The sequence below is a fragment of the Myxine glutinosa genome, chromosome 9, assembly GCF_964187855.1.
Source record: "Myxine glutinosa chromosome 9, kmMyxGlut1.1, whole genome shotgun sequence".
Taxonomy (NCBI): Eukaryota; Metazoa; Chordata; class Myxini; order Myxiniformes; family Myxinidae; genus Myxine; species Myxine glutinosa.
This window is the reverse complement of record NC_136269.1, coordinates 121,367,640-121,384,349: the sequence shown is the minus strand read 5'-3', so window position 1 is coordinate 121,384,349 and position 16,710 is coordinate 121,367,640. Positions and strand designations below refer to the sequence as shown.

Below are 16,710 nucleotides of genomic sequence, written 5' to 3'. Positions count from 1 at the left end.
GGTAGCAAAGGCGCAGGAGGCATGTAGGAAAATGTTCGGAGAACGCTTGGATTCGGAAGAGGGTCAGAAAGCAGTATTCAGGATTGCAAAGCAGATAGCGAAAGAGAGGTGTGATGTGATGGGGGTGAGTTGCTTGAAGGATGAAGTGGGACAAATCGTTGTCGACCCAGATGGAATTAAAGGAAGATGGAAAAGATATATGGAAATGCTGTTGAATACAGAGAATGAATGGGATGGCAACATAGAGAGTAACCCAGTTTTAGGACCAGCAGAGAAGATAACTGAGAAGGAAGTTGAGGAAGCGATAAAAGCAATGAAGAGTGGAAAAGCGGGAGGGCCGACGGGAGTTGTGGGAGATATGTTGAAGGCAGCAGGAAGTTGGGGTGTGAAGAGAATGACAGAGATCTGTAATCTGGTGGTGAAAGAAGGCCGCATTCCAGTGGATTGGGAACTGAGTACCCTCGTCCCTCTATACAAGGGGAAAGGTGACCCTCTGGAGTGTGGCTCGTACCGAGCGATAAAGTTATTGGAGCATGGAATGAAGGTATTGGAAAGGGTGTTGGAGAGGAGGATAAGGAAGAAAGTGAAGATCGACGAAATGCAGTTTGGATTTATGCCAGGAAGAGGAACGACAGATGCGCTTTTCATTGTGAGGCAGTTGCAGGAGAAGTACATGGATAAGAGGAAGAAGTTGTTTTTTGGGTTTGTTGATCTGGAGAAAGCATTCGATAGGGTTCCACGCAAAGTATTGACATGGGCATTGAGGAAGTTAGCAGTGGAGGAATGGTTGATCAGAGTAGTGATGGCAATGTACAAAAGAGCACGCACAGCTGTAAGGACGAAGGACGGGAACAGTGGTGAGTTTGAGGTGAAGGTGGGAGTGCATCAGGGGTCGGTACTAAGTCCACTACTATTTGTAGCTGTGATGGAGGTGCTGGCTCAGACCGTAAAGGAGGGTTTACCGTGGGAGTTGTTGTATGCAGATGATCTGGTGTTGATTGCGGAAAGTATGGATGGACTGAAGGAAAGATGAACAAGTGGAAGGAATGTATGGAGACAAAAGGTCTGAAGGTGAATATCGGAAAGACAAAGGTGATGGCAAGTGGTAAAGCATGTGGTGAGGTGGAAAGAACTGGGAAGTGGCCGTGTGCTGTGTGCAGGAAGGGTGTCGGAGTGAACTCCATTCAATGTACAATGTGTGCTGAGTGGGTTCATCAAAAATGTAGTGGTCTGAGAGGGTCATTAACCAGTGTGGCAGCTACATTCAAATGTAAGGTGTGCACAGAGGGAGCTGCAGATGAAGGAAATGTTGAGTTGGATCTTGGAGACGGCGTGAAGCTGGAAGGTGTGAAAACATTTTGCTACCTCGGAGACATGCTGAATGGAGAAGGTGGATCAGACTCGGCAACGGTTGCTCGAGTGAGATGTGCATGGAAGAAGTTTCGGGATCTGAGTGGCGTGCTGATGAGGAGGAGAGTGTCGCTGAAGCTGAAGGGAAAGGTGTATGCTGCATGTGCGAGAAGTGTTATGATTTATGGGAGCAAGACCAGAAAGGAGGCGGTAGAAGACAGAGAGACCACCGACCTGTCTGTGATGGGAAAGTGTTAGACCCATAGATTCAGCTTCATTGTGAGATATTCCAATAATCTTGAAGGCCTTGGTTTCCATGGCATCAAGCTGAGCAAGATGTGAGGCAGGAGCCTAAGCCCAAAGGGGAGAGGAGTACTCCATAATATTGTGGATGAAGGCCTTGTAGGTGGATAAGAGTTCAGGTGTGCCAAGTGTTACATGCTCCTCCCCAGTCCCCTGGTCACGGTGTACCTCCGAGCCCCGAGAGGAGTCACGGCAGAAAAATGTGTTATTCTGTATGTCAAAGATCAATGGAGAAGCCACCCCAATTGTTACTCACAAACAAATATTGTATTAAGATCACACAAGAATAACAGTACAACAATAATAGTATTCAAAAGTACAATCAATATGTCATATACCATCAGTTTTGTAATATATAACTCACTGTGCTCCAAGTGAGTGAAACAAGAACATCCCCAATGTCTCTTATTCCCGGCTTCTAGACAAAGTTGTTTCGCTCCAGCGATCGCCAGAAGGATGTTCAATTGAGACCAGAATCCCGTTCGGATGGCAAGAACAGTCCCGCTGCCAAAGCGGGGCAAAGGCGCCCTCAAGGCGACTGGGAAATCCAAAGGCGCCCTCCAGGCGACTGAGAGATCACACCCTCGGGTATGGACGTTCCACAGCTCACAGTCGGCGACACGCAGACTTTCCACTCAAAAGCCACGTCACACACACACACCCCTAGATCGACGTCTGAAGGCGGTGAAAATGGTCGAAACGAGACGAAACCGTGAGCGAAGCGCAAGTCCTGCGCGAGTCAAAATGGCCGACGGCCCGGTCTCGTGGCGCAACGGCACGACGATGATTCTCTCCTGAATCGATCGCAAAACCTGGCACGCAGGTTAATCTGTCACAGCGATAACCACTCTGTCGCAGGAATCCCTTTCCTGGGAAACCCAAAAGTTCACTCGTGACTCTTGCTTGCCAACGTTCGCTTCAGACCGCAAGTAGCTCGGCTCCTTCTTGTCCGACTCACTCGCTCCGCCTTCTTTTTCTCTTCTTCCTCTTCGTCGTCCGGTTCCCGATCTGGTTTCCTGTTTCTTTTTAACACTAACTTTTCACCTTTTGAAAACAGTTCATAAACAATAAACCTTTTGAAAACAATAATAGTACATGGAATCAGAAATGTTTTACAGTGGATGAAAACCACCACAACGGAAGTGACGAATCCGTAACACAAGGAAGGATTTTGTATGATGGAGGATGCCCAATCGGTGGCTGGTTTTGGAGGCCACCTTGGAAATATGGTTTGCCCAAGAAAGATCATGGCTGGTAGTGAGGCCCAAAAGGTTGATTGACTGGAATTTTTCAAGAGGATTGTTAAGCAAGTAAATGGGAGGGTTTGCCAGACGGTCCTTCAGAGCAAAAGAGAAAAAAGGAGGGATAAAGAGAGAGAGAGGGGGAGGGAGATAAAGAGAAGGAGGGAGGGAGGGAGAGTGAGAGAGATAGTGAGAGTGTGAGATTTGTCAGGATTGAAAGACATATTCCAAGTGTTTGACCAGCTTGTGATTCTATCAAGGTCTGAAGAGAAGGAAGAGGCTGCAGCATATCTATGTGAAGCATGAAGGATATCACGGTAAAGAGTGGAGTCATCAGCATATGCAGCAGATAAAGGGGGTTTTCCAGAGAGTCAGAGAGATCATTGATAAAGATCAGGAATAGGATGGGGCCTAGAACACCACTTTGGGGCACAGGGAGGGGGATGAAAGGATTCCGTTGAGAGCCACACGTTGGCTACGAGAGTAGAGGAAGTCAGTAAGCCATGTGTGGAGTTGGTCTTGGATGTCATAGGCAGAGAGTTTCGATAGTAAGGCGGGATGCCAGACTGTATCAAAGGCACCAAATATTTCCAGAGAGACGGCCCTGATCTCATGTCGTCCATTGTTGGGCAAGTAGAAGCAGCATGTCCAAGATGGAGTTTTTAGACAGTTCACACAAATAAATTATAGACCATTAATGCGAACACATTTTACAGTCTAAACAAAGACATCTTAGAGTTTGGACAATTATTACGAGGACATTATTTATTATTGTTTCGTATGCCACCTGCGGTGGCATCATTTTCTGGAAGCGTGGCTGTGCCACTGATGCAGTGCCCTTATTTCCAGTAAGCTGGTACTCATTTTCCAGGCCGAGGATGGGTGACAGACTAAGTCAACCCACCTGGTGTTATTTAACGGCACGATAGGGGCTCAAATTTAGGACCCTAAGATCTTAAGCCAGCCGTCTTACTCGTTAAGCCAATTCAAGGCTTCCAAGGACATTTTAGACAGTTAAATGGTGGAAACATCACTGCAGTACAAGATCGCCATGTCAAGTCTGAAATCAAGTCTGGCATTGTTTGTCAGTCTCCATGTGCATGTGTGTGTATGTTTGTGTGTGTTTGTCTTCAGGTTCCTTCATGCTTTTCTTTTCTTTTCACTTCATTTTTGAGGTCTTGGTATTTGGTCATTTTCTTGATTTCTGCGTTGTTTAGGCCAAACTCACTGGGAACTGACTGACACCTCAATTACCAATGCCTTCTTTTCCTTTTTGTACCTCAGTACTACATCCCATCAAAATGCTTTGTTTTCTATGGTCAGGCTCGATGGGATCATCACATTGTTACTTTCTCGTTCTCAATTATTGCTTTTGGTTCATGATTCCATGAGTTTTCTGGGACTGGGATATTGATTTTTTTTTCAGATGGGCCAGTGGATTACTCAACATACCTTGTTGTGCCTTTGTGTGTATAGCTGTTCTGACATGAGTTTTTTACATCCCGATAGACGGTGGCTCGTGCTTTCTGTTTCTACCTTGCAGAACAGAACATACGCGTGAGTGTGTGTGTGTGTGTGTGTGTGTGTGATTTCTCTTACAGTTATTCCATGAGCCTTAGACCCTGTAAAAAAAAAGGCAATTACTTAAAGGAATCGCGATTGTTTTGTTTAAATCACAGAATCAAATTTTGTTTGAAATGAACACTGAAAAGTACAAAAAAAAAATGAGGAAACTAGAGACCTGTTAATTATATTCAGTATGTATATTTAAATTGACAATGATACATACATATGCTTTGCCCTCCCTTTCCCAACGCCGTCCTTTTCCTGGATGTACCATATTCAGTGTGTACATCTATCTATAATTCCAGCAATCTCTGTGTGTATGTTTGTATGTTTGTATGTTTGTATGTTTGTATGTTTGTATGTATGTTTGTCTGTGACCGCTGTTTCTCGACAACTACCGGTCCGATATACTTGAAACTTGCCAGGTATATTGCTGGGGACCCGAGGATGTGCCTTTTCAAGGTTTGAAATTAATCGGACAAGCAGTTACCGAGCTATGTCCAAAAAACGATTCAACCAATCAGAGAGCAGCGAGCTATCACGTGTGCCGAACGTGGCGAACAGACTCTGCCTCGGACGGCACATTTGAGAGCGTATTCATTTATTTCACGTTTGCAAACTATGTTGGCGCTATGTTGGCGTTAAACTATGTTTTAAAACTAATAAAAACTAATTTGCGATTCATCGTAACTGCGATATACGACCTTCCGGAGCTCCCGTGAGAGCGTGCGCCATTACGGATAGTAATTCAATTAAAAACATAAAAACATTGTCCCAATTCAGTCAGAGCGAAGGGCGTTGTTTTAAGCGAAGAGCGTTTTATTTTTCCCCTTAAATTCAGTCGCCGGACGGTGAAAGCTTTTTTTTGGGGGCAGCTACTGGCAGCCACGTACGGCCAATCACAGGACACGTTGTTGTGTCGACGTGCCGTGTTGTTTTCCCTCGCGGTTTGGAATGTTTTTCCTTTTCATTTTTTTTCTCTTCCTTACGGAAGTACGGGCATTTCCTTAAATTTGCGATTCTTTCGCTTTCCTGCTCGTTTGGGCACGCTATGGCGATTTCTTTACCAAACTCCGCAAGCCGTTCGCTTTGGACCAAACCATTTCATGTAAATAGAGGGGGGGGGGGATTGTCACCGTACTCGCAAGCCGTTCGCTTTGGACCAAACCATTTCATGTAAATAGAGGGGGGGGATATAATTTTAGATATAGATATAGTACGGGCATGCCCTAGTCTACTCAAAACCAACACACACGACCCCGGCTCAATTCCCTTCCCCGATCCTTCCCATCCCCCCCAAAACAAATACTGTATATATCTATCTATAATTCCAGTAATCTCTGTGTGTATGTTTGTATGTTTGTATGTATGTATGTATGTATGTATGTATGTATGTTTGTATGTTTGTCTGTGACCGCTGTTTCTCGACAACTACCGGTCCGATATACTTGAAACTTGCCAGGTATATTGCTGGGGACCCGAGGATGTGCCTTTTCAAGGTTTCATATTAATCGAAGAAGTAGTTACCGAGCTATGTCCAAAATACGATTCAACCAATCAGAGAGCAGCGAGCTATCACGTGTGCCGAACGTGGCGAACAGACTCTGCCTCGGATGGCACATTTGAGAGCGTATTCATTTATTTCCCGTCGGCAAACTATGTTGGCGTTAAACTATGTTTTAAAACTAATTAAAACTAATTTGCGATTCATTCGCTTTCCTGCGCGTTTGTGCACGCGATGGCGATTTCTTTACCAAACTCCGCAAGCCGTTAGCTTTGGACCAAACCATTTCATGTAAATAGAGGGGGGGGATTGTCACCGTACTCGCAAGCCGTTCGCTTTGGACCAAACCATTTCATGTAAATAGAGGGGGGGGGGGATTGTCACCGTACTCGCAAGCCGTTCGCTTTGGACCAAACCATTTCATGTAAATAGAGGGGGGGGGGGGGGATTGTCACCGTACTCGCAAGCCGTTCGCTTTGGACCAAACCATTGCATGTAAATAGAGGGGGGGGATATACTTTTAGATATATATATAGTACGGGCATGCCCTAGTATATATATAATTTGGTCTCCCTTGCCAAAGCTTCACATCTTCTCCAGTTTATCAGTAATTCCATGAAGTCAATGAGACTGCACATGTCACCTCACTGGGAATTCAAGATTTAGACAGTATCGCCTTTTCCCTCTCCCATTATGGACGTAATTCTTTATTACCTGCGCCACCGGAGGTGGGCGGAGGTTACGTTTCAGCCCTGTTTGTCTGTGAGCAGGATATCTCAAAGGGTTAGGGATGGATTTGGCCGAAATTTGGTTGGGCAGGTTGGGTGTGTGACATTTTCTAATTTGATGGAGACCCGAATCTGGATCCGAGAATTTAAAAAAAAGTATTCTTCACAATTGAGAGATGGGGGCCAAAAACGATGTATACTGCAGCATGTTATCTCAACAAGTTGTAGACGGATTCGGACAAAACTTGGTGGGTGACAAGAACAAGCTGATTAGACGTTGGTTCAGATCTGGATAGAGATCTGGCCTGTCAGTGGGATATAAAACGTAAACCGCTCAGTCTGGCACAGGTATGCACTCTACCAATTTATCGTTGTAGTTACCTCCGCAACCAAAGGTAAATGGAGGTTATGTTTTCACCCCTGTCTGTCTGTCCCTTTGTCTGTCGTTTGTGAACAAAATATCTCAAAAAGTTGTGGACAGATTCGGACGAAATTTAGCAGAGATGTAGCGTATGTTACAAGAACGAAATGATTAGATTTTGGTGAAGATCCGCATTCGGATCCGACTACTAAAAATTTTAAAGTAATTCTTCACCATTGGGAGATGGGGACAAAAACGATACATAGCAGGATATCTCAAATAGTTGTGGACGGATTTGGACGAAACTTGGTGGACCGGTTGGGTGTCTGACAAGGACAAATATATTCCATTTTGGTGAAGATCTGAATATGGATTCGGATATGAGAATTATTTAATTTTTTAAGTGATTCTTCACCATTGGGAGATCGGGTCAAAAACGATACATAGCAGGATATCTCAAAAAGTTATGGATGGATTTGGACGAAACTTAGTGGACTGGTTGGGTGTCTGACGGGGAAGATTCGATTCGATTTTGGTGAAGAACTGAATATGAATTCGGATATGAGGATTATTAATTTTTTTAAGTGATTCTTCACCATTGGGAGATCGGGCCAAAAACGATACATAGCAGGATATCTCAAAAAGTTGTGGACGGATTTGGACGAAACTTAGTGGACTGGTTGGGTGTCTGACGAGGAAGATTCGATTCGATTTTGGTGAAGAACTGAATATGGATTCGGATATGAGAATTATTTAATTTTTTAAGTGATTCTTCACCATTGGGAGATAGGGCCAAAAACGATACATAGCAGGATCTCTAAAAAGGTTATGTATGGATTTGGACGAAACTTGGTGGACCGGTTGGCTGTGTGACAAGGAAGAATCGATTCGATTTTGGTGAACATCTGAATATGAATTCGGATATGAGAATTATTTAATTTTTTAAGTGATTCGTCACCATTGGGACAAAGGGCCAAAAATGATACATAGCAGGATATCTCAAAAAGTTGTGGACGGATTTGGACGAAATTTAGTGGACTGGTAGGGTGTCTGACGAGGAAGATTCGAATCGATTTTGGTGAAGAACTGAATATGGATTCGGATATGAGAATTATTTAATTTTTTAAGTGATTCTTCACCATTGGGAGATAGGGCCAAAAACGATACATAGCAGGATCTCTAAAAAGGTTATGTATGGATTTGGACGAAACTTGGTGGACCGGTTGGCTGTGTGACAAGGAAGAATCGATTCGATTTTGGTGAACATCTGAATATGAATTCGGATATGAGAATTATTTAATTTTTTAAGTGATTCTTCACCATTGGGACAAAGGGCCAAAAATGATACATAGCAGGATATCTCAAAAAGTTGTGGACGGATTTGGACGAAACTTAGTGGACTGGTTGGGTGTCTGACGAGGAAGATTCGATTCGATTTTGGTGAAGAACTGAATATGGATTCGGATATGAGAATTATTTAATTTTTTAAGTGATTCTTCACCATTGGGAGAAAGGGCCAAAAATGATACATAGCAGGATCTCTAAAAAGGTTATGGATGGATTTGGACGAAACTTGGTGGACCGGTTGGCTGTGTGACAAGGAAGAATCGATTCGATTTTGGTGAACATCTGAATATGAATTCGGATATGAGAATTATTTAATTTTTTAAGTGATTCTTCACCATTGGGACAAAGGGCCAAAAATGATACATAGCAGGATATCTCAAAAAGTTGTGGACGGATTTGGACGAAACTTAGTGGACTGGTTGGGTGTCTGACGAGGAAGATTCGATTCGATTTTGGTGAAGAACTGAATATGGATTCGGATATGAGAATTATTTAATTTTTTAAGTGATTCTTCACCATTGGGAGAAAGGGTCAAAAATGATACATAGCAGGATCTCTAAAAAGGTTATGGATGGATTTGGACGAAACTTGGTGGACCGGTTGGTTGGCTGTGTGACAAGGAAGAATCGATTCGATTTTGGTGAACATCTGAATATGAATTCGGATATGAGAATTATTTAATTTTTTAAGTGATTCTTCACCATTGGGACAAAGGGCCAAAAATGATACATAGCAGGATATCTCAAAAAGTTGTGGACGGATTTGGACGAAACTTAGTGGACTGGTTGGGTGTCTGACGAGGAAGATTCGATTCGATTTTGGTGAAGACCTGAATATGGATTCGGATATGAGAATTATTTAATTTTTTAAGTGATTCTTCACCATTGGGACAAAGGGCCAAAAATGATACATAGCAGGATATCTCAAAAAGTTATAGATGGATTTGGACGAAACTTAGTGGACTGGTTGGGTGTCTGACAAGGACGATTCGATTCGATTTTGGTGAACATCTGAATATGAATTCGGATATGAGAATTATTTAATTTTGTAAGTGATTTTTCACCATTGGGAGATAGGGCCAAAAACGATACATAGCAGGATATCTCAAAAAGTTGTGGATGGTGATTCCTGTGATTGATTTTGATTAAATGTGATTCTGTATTGTGATTTTCTGGTCTACCCTGGGATACAAAACGTAAACCGTTCACCTGGCGGAGGTATGATCTCTACTGAGTGCCGTTCTAGTTCTTCTTGAATCTCTTATGCTTTAAATCTACATATCCACTCCCCGTCCCATGCACATCCCGTTATCCTCCTCTAAATCCTGTTTCAAACATCCTCAGTCGGATTTCTTTTGTTCTCAACCTTGACTGAGTTCCATCTCGACAGGACATAAGATGAGACATCTCACACGCTGAACTGCTTAAAGCTCACATGTTACCTGGTCAACTTCTTAACTATCACTTGGTTACCTCATGCTCACATGCTTATTATGTTTGCATTGAAACACCTGCTCACCCGATCCCTCCCCCTTGTTTATCTACATGATGTCACCTGCTCACCTATCACCTAAGTAACGCTGTATGTTTTCTCATATATTCGTTCACGTCCCACACGTTGCATGAAATAGTTGTTTGCATTCTATCACAGTGATTGACAGGTGGCCCCTTCAACGCTGCTTCGTGGTCATTATATCGACGCACAAGTGCGTTATATGCTGCAGTGCAAGCGCAGCAATCATGAATCGCTTCTTACAGAGCACTGCCCATGGACTAAAGAGCAATAACTGTCAGCCCAGAAGTCTACAAAATGGATCGTCGTGTTATAATATCACCCTGTCAAGGAGCTGCCCTACTACTCACCTGACAATGTTCAGATTTTGTAGCTTGAGGTTGTGCATCAAAGGTACCATTGTTGTGAATGTCTGCTGCGTGTGTGTTGTTGGTTGTTATCTCCAAATGTGGGATTCAGAAGGTGAAACGGAGCCCTCCAAAGTCTCGATGTATCCGCCTTCGTGTGTGTGTGTGTGTGTGTGTGTGTGTGTGTGTGTGTGTGTGTGTGTGTGTGTGTGTGTGTGTCTTCATACGACGTGGGGTTCAGAAGGTGCAACGGAATCATCCGAGGGGTCGAAGTATCCACCTACGTTTTGGTAAGCGGATCATCATTCATGGACCAAGCCGTGAAGTTTTCTTGCTTTCTCAGCCACCGAAGGTGCACAAAGGTCATGTTTTCACCCCTGTCTGTCCGTTTGTCAGTTTGTCTGTCCGTTTGTGAACAAAATATCTCAAAAGGTTGTGGACGGATTCGGACGAAATTTGGCAGAGATGTAGCGTATATGACAAGGACGAAATGATTCGATTTTGGTGAAGATCTGAATTTGGATTTGGATATGAGAATTATTTAATTTTTTAAGTGATTCTTCACCATTGGGAGACAGGGCCAAAAACGATAAGGGCAGGATATCTCTAAAAGTTATGGATGGATTTGGACGAAACTTGTCGGACAGGTTGGGTGTCTGACAAGGAGGAATCGATTCAATTTTGGTGAAGAACTGAATATGGATTCGGATATGAGAATTATTTAATTTTTTAAGTGATTGTTCACCATTGGGAGATAGGGCCAAAAACGATATAGCGGGATATCTCTAAAAGTTATGGATGGATTTGGACGAATCTTGGTGGACCGGTTGGGTGTGTGTACGAGGAAGAATCGATTCGATTTTGGTGAAGATCCGGATCTGGATCCAGGTAGTAGAATTTTTAAGTGATTCTTCACCATTGAGTGATATGGCCAACCAGGCGGGGCTATGCTCTCCACTGAGTGCCGTTCTAGTTGTTACTTGCCAGAAAAGATTCCGGCAAGTATGTTGATCGGTTGGTTTGTCTGTCTGTCTCTGTCTGTTTGTTCGCAGTACTACGTCTACACCGTTGCACGTAGAATCGCCAAACTTTACACACATATTTGTCTTGCCCTGGAATAGACTGTGCCCAATTGATGACGTCAACGGTCACGTGGTTCGGCCGCCATCTTGGAAAAACCGAAAAACTTTGCACCTCTATATCTCTGAAAGTGCTGAATAGAAAAAATTGAGACATGGCTCATTGTAAAGAACTCTCCACGGGGAATAATAATATGTTAATGATAATGTCATAGGTGCCTCCATTATGACATCATAATTCGACAAGTACAAAACTTAATCCGTTCAAGATGAAATTTCTTGAGCATCATCAAGGAATAAATTAGTTCAGAAAACAAATAATGATGACGTCATCGGTCACGTGGTTCGGCCGCCATATTTGTCCAAAATGGCCGATAAAAAAGTACATTCTGGCAAGTCCTCGGTCTCTGACCGATTTTTCATCTGTTTGTCTGTTTGTTCGCAGTACTACGTCTACACCGTTGCATGTAGAATCGCCAAACTTTCCACACATATTGGTCTTGTCCTGGAATAGACTGTGCCCAATTTTCAACTCTCTTGGCCCAAGGCCTCCATTATAACGTCATAATTTGATGATTCGACAAGTACAAAACTTCATCCAATCAAGATGCAATTTCTTGAGCGACATGACGGCATAAACTGGTGGAGAAAAAAAAAAATGATGACATCATCGGTCACGTGGTTTGCCGGCCATCTTGGAAAAATGGAAAAACTTTGCACCTCTATATCTCCGAAAGTGCTGAATAGCAAAAATTGAGGCATGGCTCATTGTAAAGAACTCCCCATGTGGAATAAAATATGTTAATGATGATGTCATAGGTGCCTCCATTATGACATCATAATTCGACAAGTACAAAACTTCATCCGATCAAGATGAAATTTCTTGAGCATCATCAAGGAATAAATTAGTTTAGAAAACAAATAATGATGACATCATCGGTCACGTGGTTCGGCCGCCATATTTGTCCAAAATGGCCGATAAAAAAGTACATTCCGGCAAGTCCTCGGTCTCTGACCGATTTTTCATTTGTTTGTCTGTGAGCACGATATCTCAAAAAGTCGTGGACGGATTCTGACAAAACTTGGTGGACAGGTTGGGTGTGTGACAAGAACAAGTTGATTAGATGTTGGTGAAGATCTGGATCTGGATACTGTAATTTTTAAGTGATTCTTCACCATTGACAAATGGGGCAAAAAACGCTACAGAGCAGGACATCTCCAAAACATTGTGGACAAATTATGACAAAACCTGGTGGACGAGTTGGTTCGTGACAAGAACTAGCCAATTAGATGTTGGGTCACGATGCATATCCGGCCTATCAGTGGGATACAAAACGTAAACTGGTCAGCCTGTTGCTCTACCGAGTGCCAGACGTACGTGCGCTACCGAATGCCGTTCTTGTTATCAAAGTTTTGTGCTGAGGGCTCTTTTCAGGATTGTCACCAAGCCCCAGGCAGCGTCCAACTATAGTTTGTTTATATTAATATTCCCAGGGATAGTTTTTAAGATATCTGTGAGGTTCTTCTTCATCATTCGCGTTGCTCCAATAATAACTCGTACAATTTTGGCACTCTTCAGAATCATTTTTCAAATCTGGGTATTTGGTCATTTTCTTGCTTTCTGCGTTGTTTAGGCAAAAATCGCTGGGGACTGACACCTCAATTAGCTTTCTTTCGTTTTTTACACATAAGTACTTTATCTGGTCGCAGTGCTTTGTATTCTTTGTTCACGCTCGATGGGACAATCACGTCGTATGTGAGCGTTACTTTCTTGTTCTCAATTATCGCTTCTGGTTCATGTTTCCATGACTTTTCTGGGACTGGGATATTGAAGTTTTGACACGCGTGCCGGTGGATTACTTTACCGGTACCGTTGGATTACTTTACATACCTTGTTGTGCCTTTGGGTGTACAGCTGCTCTGACATGAGTTTTTTACTTCCCGATAGGAGGTGGCTCGTACGTTCTGTTTCTACCTTGCAGAACCTATACTTGTCCGATTGACCCAGTCCCACTATTTTCTTAAAGCCATTAGTGTAGCGTCCTTCGTCTCGGGCATTTATAATGATTCGTTCTCCGTACCAGTTGAGCTGACCTCTTCTTAGCCGTTACAAAGAGCCTTCTTTGTCTATGCCTAATCGGTCCAATTCTTTTTATATATCTTCCTGCTTTTTTATCAATTTTATTATTATCAATTATTTATCAATTATTATTAATTTTTAGATATATTTTCATTTTTTAGCTGGTGTTGGCTTAGCGGTTAGCGTGCCAGCTTGGGATCCTGGGTTTGAATCCCGGTCGATCGCTGAATTAACGCCAGGGGGGTTGACAGCCTGTCATCCTTCCGAGGTCGGCAAATTGAATACCAGGTCACTGGTATTTCCCTGTGTGTCGCAAGAGGCGACTAACAGGGTTCGCGGCAGGAAGGGCATCCGGCCATAAAACATTGGTTCAAAAAGGGGACCACGGTGCCCGAAAAAGGCCAACCCCTGCTCTTTGGGGGAAAATGGCCTCGAAAGGTGGTTCTTCTCTTCTTCCTGCTTTTTTGTCGTTCTCCCAGCTGTCGGCCACGTATCAGACTATCAGTCAATCACAATGAAGCAAAACAAACGAGATCGTACTCGTAGGTTGAAAACACAACAGCTCGGCATTAAGGGCTAAACAAAGCACAGTAGTGTGCGTGGATCGATCTCTATCCAGGTCAGTATGCACCCCCCCCGCCCCCCCCACCCCACCCAACCACACAACGCCCGCTTCCCACCCCCACCCCACCACCCACAAAGGGATACTCAGCAATGGTCACGTGGGTATGCAAAACCTTATTATCAACAACTCTACTTGGATGAGGTGTTTATAAGAACTTAATGGTCTCATCAGAGAGATAAAGCTATATGATCGATATAAGAGTGATGCAAGGTCAGGCTGTGGCGGTAAAGACCGGGAGATAGACAGCTCAGGAGTCGGACGGACACGCGAACACGGACACAGAGACGCGCACTTGCTGTGTGCTCATTGCAAATGCGCGGCACGTCCGTCGCTCGCCACAGCCCACAGAACCTCTCGCTCTCTGAGGAGACCGAGCGAAGCTTTGCCCGGACCCGGGTCCGGCTCGGGGACGGAGCACGGACCATGGGACGGACACAAAGAACGGACAAACGAGACGTAAAAAAAACACCGCCACAGGCAAATAGACAAGGGACGAGCGAGCGGACACGGACGACGTGAGAGGAGAAGTGAGGTAAAGTGGAGGACAAAAGACGAGGTGCGAGGTTAGACAGAGGGATGCGGCTAAATGGACGGACAATGGGACGACGTCGCGAGTAAAGCGGCACGGTACCTCGGAATGAGCGAATAAAGCGGCGCGGTACCTCGGAATGAGCGAACGGCGCGAACTGCACCATCAGCACCACCAGGATCACCATGCCGGTTCCCATGTCTCCCGCTCACTCTCACTTTGTCTTTCGTACTCCTTCTCCAGCACCGCTCGGCCAGGGACATGGATGGGGATGGGGACGGGGGAAGGGGAGGAGAGGAGAGTGCAGAAGAGCGAGTGAGTTGTGATGGCGCGAGCGATGAGTGCGGGAACTGAGGGCAGAGCGCGGGCTCTGCGGAGCCGAGGGCCCGTGACGTCACGGACATCAGCAGTGCCGCAGCAGCTGGGGGTGGGCAGGGGGTGTACAGAGGGGAGGGGGGAGGTGGTGGATGGGTTGGGAAGGACGAGGTTTGAGGTATGAACCACTCCTGGGAGAGAGAGAGAGACAGAGAGAGAAAGAGGGGAGGAGTGCGGACATTAAGGGAAGAGGGAGAAGGAGAAAGTTGGAATGCCCGAGACTGGAGAGAAACAAAATGAAGACCGTTGTTTGCGGTTCATGGGTTGTAGCTACGTGTTCCCTTTAAAAGAACGTAGGGAGGAGCTGTGAATCGTCGCATCCTTCGAGGAACGTTAGTGATCGAACGGAACTGCGCTATGGACGCCGTTCGGCACCACGGCAGACCTTTGGTCTACGATGATCGACATGTCCGATCTAGTGCTGGGAATCAGGTCTTCGTGCTGCCAGCCGGTGTGGTTAACGTGGACCCATGGAGAGGGAGCGTGTGTAGTGAATCCAAGAGGTTATACAGGAATGGATAGATTTGCTACATTATCTTTGTTGTGAGCTCCGATGGAAACAAAGATAATCAGTCACCATTGTTGGAAGAAACCGAACCTTGTTATCATCTCATTCTGGTTTAAATGTCTCCGGATAGGCATTGAATATGAGACGCATGAACACGACTGTCGGCGGTTGGGAGGGGACACATGTGCACTACATTTTGCCCCAACCACACTCTGACATCTCTCACCCACCATGATAACCCACCTCCACCCTCACACCTCAACACCCGCTCCATATGTTATATACGATGTGTTAAATAAGGGTCCATGTTTTATACGAGTATATATATACATATATATTGTTGCGGATCTCCGACGTCGGCCTTCCCCTTATCAAGGGGGGTTTAATCCCCTTGTCCTTTATCTGGCCGACGCGATCCTGGAGCTTATAACGTCCTTCCCGGGCAGCGTTAGGTAGGGTTTTTAGGACTAGGGATTCGCTATTACCGAAGTACTAACGCTGACCGGAAACGAGGGAATAACTCCCGCCCGAATCACGGATATGGATGGAATATGCCGAGCGGATAGCAATCCGCGATCCGAGCTGTTAACAAGGACTAACCCGATTATAGCGGTTCCTAATCGTGCCACGTTTACCCAATGGAGAAAAGACTAGGACGATCGAATTTAGGAAGAAACCAGGAAGAACAAGTAATTTATTAACAATTTGTACAATCAATAAGAATAGGAAGGAAAAGGAAGAATGTACAGGGAAGAGGAAGAAAAAGGACCTTTAACCTTTAATGATGTTATCTGTGTGGGTTCTCAAAGTGGCAACAATATATATATATATATATATATTATATATATATATATATATATATATATATATATATATATATATATATATATATATATATATATATATATATATATATATATATAAAATTATATATATCTATCTATAATTCCAGTAATCTCTGTGTGTGTGTCTGTCTGTGTGTTTGTCTGTGACCGCTGTTTCTCGACAACCACGGGTCCGATATACTTGAAACTTGCCAGGTATATTGCTGGGGACCCGAGGATGTGCCTTTTCAAGGTTTCATATTAATCGGACAATTACTTACCGAGATATGTCCAAAAAACGCTTCAACCAATCAGAGAGCAGCGAGCTATCACGTGTGCCGAACGTGGCGATCAGACTCTGCCTCGGACGGCACATTTGACAGCGTATTCATTTATTTCACGTTGGAAAACTATGTTGCCGTTAAACTATG

General features: G+C 44.2%; 1 protein-coding gene across 1 annotated transcript in view; it reads right to left on the bottom strand.

The window, feature by feature from the left end:
* The window catches only part of LOC137434997 (cadherin-2), a 69,861-nt gene extending 54,873 nt beyond the window's left edge, over positions 1 to 14,988 (bottom strand). The window contains exon 1 of the mRNA XM_068128312.2: positions 14,706 to 14,988. Coding sequence (XP_067984413.1) covers positions 14,706 to 14,771 — 66 coding nt within the window. The 5' untranslated portion in view covers positions 14,772 to 14,988. The remainder of the gene's footprint in view (positions 1 to 14,705) is intronic.
* Positions 14,989 to 16,710: the final 1,722 nt, after the last annotated feature.